This window comes from Nicotiana sylvestris, chromosome 5, assembly GCF_000393655.2.
Source record: "Nicotiana sylvestris chromosome 5, ASM39365v2, whole genome shotgun sequence".
NCBI lineage: Eukaryota > Viridiplantae > Streptophyta > Magnoliopsida > Solanales > Solanaceae > Nicotiana > Nicotiana sylvestris.
The window spans coordinates 7,790,872-7,797,509 of NC_091061.1; the positions used below are offsets into that span (position 1 = coordinate 7,790,872).

The 6,638-nt window shown below is 44.2% G+C and overlaps 1 protein-coding gene across 1 annotated transcript; it reads left to right on the plus strand.

Annotated features, from left to right (window-relative positions):
- Positions 1-1,811: 1,811 nt before the first annotated feature.
- On the plus strand, positions 1,812-2,699 carry LOC138868253 (uncharacterized). Its single transcript, XM_070145787.1, has 2 exons — positions 1,812-2,314; positions 2,444-2,699. Exons 1-2 carry the CDS (start codon positions 1,812-1,814, stop codon positions 2,697-2,699), a joined length of 759 nt encoding a protein of 252 aa, XP_070001888.1.
- The last annotated feature ends 3,939 nt before the right edge of the window (positions 2,700-6,638 follow it).

Consider the following 6,638-nt stretch of genomic DNA (forward strand, 5'->3'; position numbering starts at 1 on the left):
GTATATCTGTCGTGTCCGCATACCTAGAAGTCCCTCTCTATTCCTCCTTTAGTTACAAACATTCCTGTATTTTCTTCGTTGTTAGACTTTCTGGAAAATAGACACACTATGTACTTTTGTAGCTTGTGCTTTCATGAGATTCCGGATTTTAGGAGTGTTATGTTCAATTGAGAGAGTGTTAATATATTTTCCTGTTGATTATAAAATGTCGAGCGGCATTTTAAAATACTTTATTATATTTTCCTGTTAATTGTTACTTTCGCATTTTTATTTCATTTTCGAGGTTTTGTTAGGCTTACCTAATCGTAGAGACTAGGTGCCATCACGACATTTCACAGAGGAAAAACTTGGATTGTGACAAGTTGGTATCAGAGCTCTAGGTTCATAGAAGTCATGAATCACAAGCCGGTTTATTAAAGTCTCACGGATCGGTACGGAGATGTCTGTATTACCTTAGAGAGGTTATGTAATTGTTAGGAAAATTTCACTTCATTTAATTTCATTCGTGCGAGATTATTGATTTCGAAATTCTAAACCTCTATCTTCTATTCTCTCACAGATGGTGAGGACACGTACTACCGGACATGACCAGGCACCCGCGCCCCCTACTAAAGCCGCCAGAGGCCGGGGCCGGGGTAGAGGTCGAGGACGCGCATGTGGTGCATCTAGAGAACCTGCGTGAACTACCACATAGGAGCCACCAACACCTCCAACCGGAGCCCAGGCACCTGATATGCCTACTGATACTACTCCAGTTCTCCAGGAGACCCTTGCACAGTTCATGAGCATGTACATCACTCTAGCTTAGGCAGGGTTGATTCCCCTTACTGCAGCCATATCTCAGGCTGGGGGAGGAGTACAGACTCCTGCTGCCCGCACTCCAGAGCAGCGGGTTCAGGTTAATCAGATCCCAGAGGTTATACTAGTGCCGCCTGTAGCTCCAGTTCAGCCCGAGGATAGGCCAGCAGCTTCAGAGGAGGAGGAGCGGAAGCTTGAGAGGTTCAAGAAGTACAAGCCTCCTACATTTAGTGGTCTAGCATCAGAGGATGCTCAAGGATTTCTGGAGGAGTGCCACCGTATCCTCCGCACTATGGGTATATCAGGGTCATGTGTGGTTTCTTTCACTGCCTTCCACCTTCAAGGAGCAGCCTATCAGTGGTGGCGAATTTAAGAGATGGACAGTCCTGTCGAGGCAGCTTCCCTTTCATGGAATTAGTTCTCTGACATGTTTTTGAGAGAGTATGTCCCTCAGTTCCTTAGGGACGCTTGGCGTGCAGAGTTTGAGCATTTGTGCCAGGGTACTATGACTATTTCGGAGTATGCTATCCATTTCAGGGACTTTGGCTACGCATGCACCGGCCTTAGTTTCTACAGTTCGTGAGAGAGTTCACCGGTTTACTGAGGGGCTCATTCCCAGCATTAGGTCTAGCATGGCCCTAGAATTGGAGATGGATATTGCTTATCAGTAGGTGGTGAGTATTGCTAGGAGAGTAGAGGGCATGCTTGCTTGGGATAGGAAGGAGAGAGAGACCAAGAGGTCTCGAGAGTCGGGCCATTATTCTGGTACCCGTGCCCCAGCTGCAATTCACCATGGTAAGGGTTATGTGAGTTTCCCTCTTCATTCATCTCTTCTAGTAGATAGTGGTATTCCAGCTCCACCTAGACCTTAGGAGCCTTATTATGCACCTCCAGTATCTAATGTGCCTCCTATACGAGGTGCTTTCAATGGTCAGTCTACCAGACCTGGCCCGAGCCAGTCACAGCCACCATGCCCTCCTAGAGCTTATTTTGAGTGTGGCGACACACTCCATATGGTGAGGGATTTCCCTAGACTTATAAGGGGTGCACCTCCACATCTTTCTCAGCCACAGTGTGCTCCACAGAGTTCACAGGCTATGATTACAGCACCAGCAGCCACCCTACCTGCTCAGCCAGCTAGAGGTGGAGGTCGGAGAAGTCGAGGCCGCCCTAGAAGGGGAGGCCAGGACAAATGCTATGCCCTTCTTGCCCGTACTGAGGTTGTTGCCTCCGATTCTGTCATCACAGGTATAGTTCTGGTCTATCATAGAGATGCATCGGTTCTATTCGATCCAGGCTCCACTTATTCTTATATGTCCTCTTATTTTGCCCCGCATTTGGGCATATCTAAGGATTCTTTGAGTTCCCTTGTTTATGTTTCTACTCCTATGAGAGATTCTCTTGTTGTGGACCGTGTTTATCGATCGTGTTTGATTTCTCTTAGTGATTCTGAGACCAGAGCCAATTTATTATTGTTTAGCATGGTAGATTTCGATGTTATTTTGGGCATGAACTGGTTGTCGCCCTATTATGCTATTCTTTATTGTCATGCCAAAACCTTGACGCTGGCTATGCCAGGTGTACCGCGAGTAGGGTGGAGGGGTATATTAGATCACACTCCCAATTGAGTTATTTCATTTCTTAGGGCTGAGCGACTTGTTGAGAAGGGGTGTGACACATATCTAGCCTATGTGAGAGATGTCAGTATTGATACCCCTACATTTGATTCAATCCCAGTAGTGATGGATTTTCCTGATGTGTTTCTAGCCGATCTTCCAGGTATGCTACCCCACAGAGATATTGATTTTGGCATTGATTTGTTGTCAGGCACCCAGCCCATCTCTATTCCTCCTTATCGTATAGCTCCTCCTAAGTTGAAGGAGTTAAAGGAGCGGTTATAAGAATTGCTTGATAAGGGTTTTATTAAGCCTAGTGTGTCACCTTGGGGTTCTCCTCTCTTATCTATGAAATAAAAGGATGGTTCTATGCATATGTGCATCGATTATCGCTAGTTGAAAAACGTTATAGTGAAGAACCGGTATCGTTTGACTCGTATTAATGACTTGTTTGATCAGTTACTTGGTGCTCAAGTGTTTTCTAATATTGACTTGCATTTGGGTTATCATCAGTTGAAGATTCGGGAGCCAGATATCCCAAAGACTGCTTTCACGACTCGATATGGTCTTACGAGTTCCTTGTTATGTTATTTGGGCTGAACAATGCCCCAGCAGCCTTTATGCATTTGATGCACAGTGTATTCTGGCCATATCTTAACTAGTTTCTCATTGTTTTTATTGATGATATTATGGCGTACTCTCGGAGTCGGGAAGATCATGAGCAGCACCTGAGGACAGTGCTTCAAACTTTGAGAGAAAAGAAATTGTATGCGAAGTTCTCAAAATGTGAGTTCTCATTGGATTCCATGGCATTGTTGGGTCATGTAGTATCAAGTGAAGGGATAAAGGTGGATCTGAAGAAAGTGGAAGTAGTGCAGAGTTGGACCAGACCATCCTCAGCCACAGAGATCCGTAGTTTTCTAGGTTTGACGGGCTAATACCATCGATTTGTTGAGGTATTTTCATCTATTGCAGCACCCATGACCAAGCTGACCCAAAAGGGTGCTCTGTTCAGAAGGACGAAAGTGTGTGAGGAGAGCTTTCAGAAGCTCAAGACAGCTTTAACTTTCAGCCCCAATATTGATATTGCCTACAGGTTCAGGGTCTTATACTGTCTATTATGATGCCTCGAAGATTGGCCTTGGAGCAGTACTGATGCTGGACGGTAGGGTGATTACCTACGCGTCCAGACAACTGAAAGTGCATGAGGAGAATTATCCTTCCCATAATCTCGAGTTAGCTGCTATTGTTCACGCCTTGAAAATCTGGCGTCATTATTTGTACGGTATTCCTTCTAAGATCTACACTGATCATTGGAGTTTGCAGCACATGTTTGATCGCAGCCTACTCCGCACTACTAATTATGTAGCGAAAGAGGGTCGGAGCATTTTTTACTCGATTTTGGGTCGGGATCGATATCCACAAAGAGCTAGAATTGGAATTGAGTGTCTATTTAGCTTAGGATTGCGTAAGTGTTCCAAATTACACTTCTAATCATTTTTGTGGTTTTTCTTTATAATTCTACTTTTGAAAAAGTACAAATTATAAATGCAACTAGATTAAGCTAAGAGATAAGCTAAAAGGGTAATTCAAATGGTTTAAGGGTAACTAGGGTAGTGACATCCGCCTAGGTGGTCAATTGACGGGTACTTGAGTCTAAGGCATAATTGACATGATTGGGCAGTATGATATAACTTTTGCACTACTTTACCCACTCTATACCTCTTGGTGGTTCAAGTGATTTTGCCCAATTGACTTTCTCAAGACCAATTGGGTATGCATATTTACACAATCAACTTAGGGTTCAAGTCGGGTATTACTCTCTCGAGGTTTAACTCTTTAATTGGGGATATCAATCTCTTGAGTATGCCCCAATTCCTTGTTGGATCAATTTTAGTGACTTAGGCTTTCTTTCTCAAGAATAGCCCTAGTCAACTAAACACAAACTAGTGTTTGCAACCACTAATTCAACAATTAACCATGAAATTGACCCAAATATCAAACACTCATAGTCAATTTAGCCCTAAAATACAAGACCCATCAATTTTCCACACTAGGGTTGAGCCACAACCCTAGCTATGGGGTCTAGCTACTCATATTCAAAGAAGAAAAACAAGAAATACATGAAGATAGACTCATATTAATTAATTACTAAGATAAAATAAAGATTCAATGTTGCAAAGTAGATAAAATTGCCCAAAATGGCTACAAGACTCGTTCCCACAAGCGCAGCTGTTTCTCAAAACTATCTGATACCCTAAAAATGGAAAAAGAATCTATTTATACTAAGCTGAAAAATCTGGAAAAATATGCCCCTGCGGGGTTAGTGCGGACCGCACAAAATGGTGTGCGGCCTCACTAGGGCTCTGAACTTAAAGATATGGTCTCTGAACTCGGGCTCCACGGACCACACAGAATGGACTGCGGTCGCGGAGGCTTCTAGTACCGTAGGCACAAAATGGATTGCGGACCGTATTGGCATGAAAGCTCCAACTTAACACTTCTCTGATTCTCAGCTCTGCGGATCGCACATAATGGAAGTGCGGCCGCATTACCCTCAGTGAGGACCGCACAAAACCTAGTGCGGCCGCACTGCCTCTTAGCCTGGAAGTCATGCTCTCTGAATCTCCTAGTGCGGACCGCACAAAGTGGTGTGCGACCGCACTAGGCTTGTTTTTCCTTACCTTGTCTTGCCTTTGGCACTTGTGCAAGTTTCACTCCTTTTGAGCTAATATGTGACATTTTGTCACTTTGTTGAGCAAACCTGCAATCAAGCATAACTTGTGAGGTTTCCAGGATTATTTTGTGTGAATTTCTAATCAAAGCATAAGCAATAAGAAGTATAAAATACGTCAAAATCCATAGTTATCAATGTTCAACCAGAAGGACCTTAATTTTCATCAGAGGAGGTGGTTAGAGCTGCTTAAGGATTATGACATCACTATATTGTACCATCCAGAAAAGGCCAATGTGGTGGCCGATGCTTTGAGTCATTGAGCAGAGAGTTTTGGGAGTTTGGCCTATCTACCATAGCAGAGAGGCCCATGACGATGGATGTTCAGGCCCTAGCTAGCCAGTTTGTGAGGTTGGATATGTCGGAGCCCAGTCGGGTCCTAGCTTGTGTGGTTTCTCGGTCATCCTTGTTCTATCGTATTAGAGAGCGTAAATATGATGTCCCTCATTTGCTTGTCCTTACAGACAAGGTTTTGCATGGTGATGCTAGAGATGTGACCCTTGATGATGATGGGGTGTTGATGATGCATGGTCGGATAAGTGTACCCAATGTTGACAGGCTTTGAGAGTTGATTTTGGAGGAGGCATATAGTTCGTGGTATTCCATCCATCAGGTTGACACGAAGATGTACTAGGATTTGAGGCAGCACTATTGGTGGAGGCAGATGAAGAAAGATATAGTTGAATTTGTAGATCGGTGCCTTAATTGTTAGCAGGTGAAGTATGAGCACCAGAGACCGGGTGACTTGCTTCAGCAGATAGGGATTCCAGAGTGGAAGTGGGAGCGGATCACCATGGACTTCGTAGTTGGACTCCCATGGACTTTGAGGAAGTTCGATGCCATTTGGGTGATTCTGGATCGGATGACCAAGTCCGCACACTTCATTCCTATGTTTACTACCTATCCTTTGAAGCGGTTGGTGGAGATTTATATCTGAGAGATTATTCGCCTGCATGGTATTCCAATTTCCTTCATTTCAGATAGAGGTACACAGTTCACATCACGGTTCTGGAGAGCTGTACAACATGAGTTGGGTACTTCGTGGAGTTGAGCATATCATTTCACCCTTAGACGGACGGACAGTCCGAGGGCACTATTCAGATTCTTGAGGATATGCTTCGTGTGTATGTGATTGAATTTGGAGGTTCTAGGGATCAGTTCTTGCCACTTGCGGAGTTTGCCTACAACAACAGTTATTAGTCCAGCATTCAGATGGCACCGTATGAGGCTCTATATGGGAGGCGGTGTAGATCTCCACTTGGTTGGTTCGAGATGGGCGAGATAAGGTTATTGGGCACGGACTTGGTTTAGAACGCTTTGGAAAAGGTTAAGGTGATTCAAGATAGACTCCGCACAGCCCATTCCATACAGAAGAGTTATGCAGATCGGAAGGTTCATGATGTTTGATTTATGGTTGGAGAGCAGGTTTTGCTTCGGGTTTTGCCTATGAAAGGCGTTATTAGATGTTCGAAAGTGAGGTTTGATTTATG

Coding starts and splice junctions, on each gene's coding strand:
- LOC138868253 (XM_070145787.1), top strand. CDS start 1,812: ATGGTGAGGGATTTCCCTAGACTTATAAGGGGTGCACCTCCACATCTT. Junction 2,315..2,443: donor GTTATTTTGGGCATGAACTG/GTTGTCGCCCTA, acceptor TTCATTTCTTAG/GGCTGAGCGACTTGTTGAGA.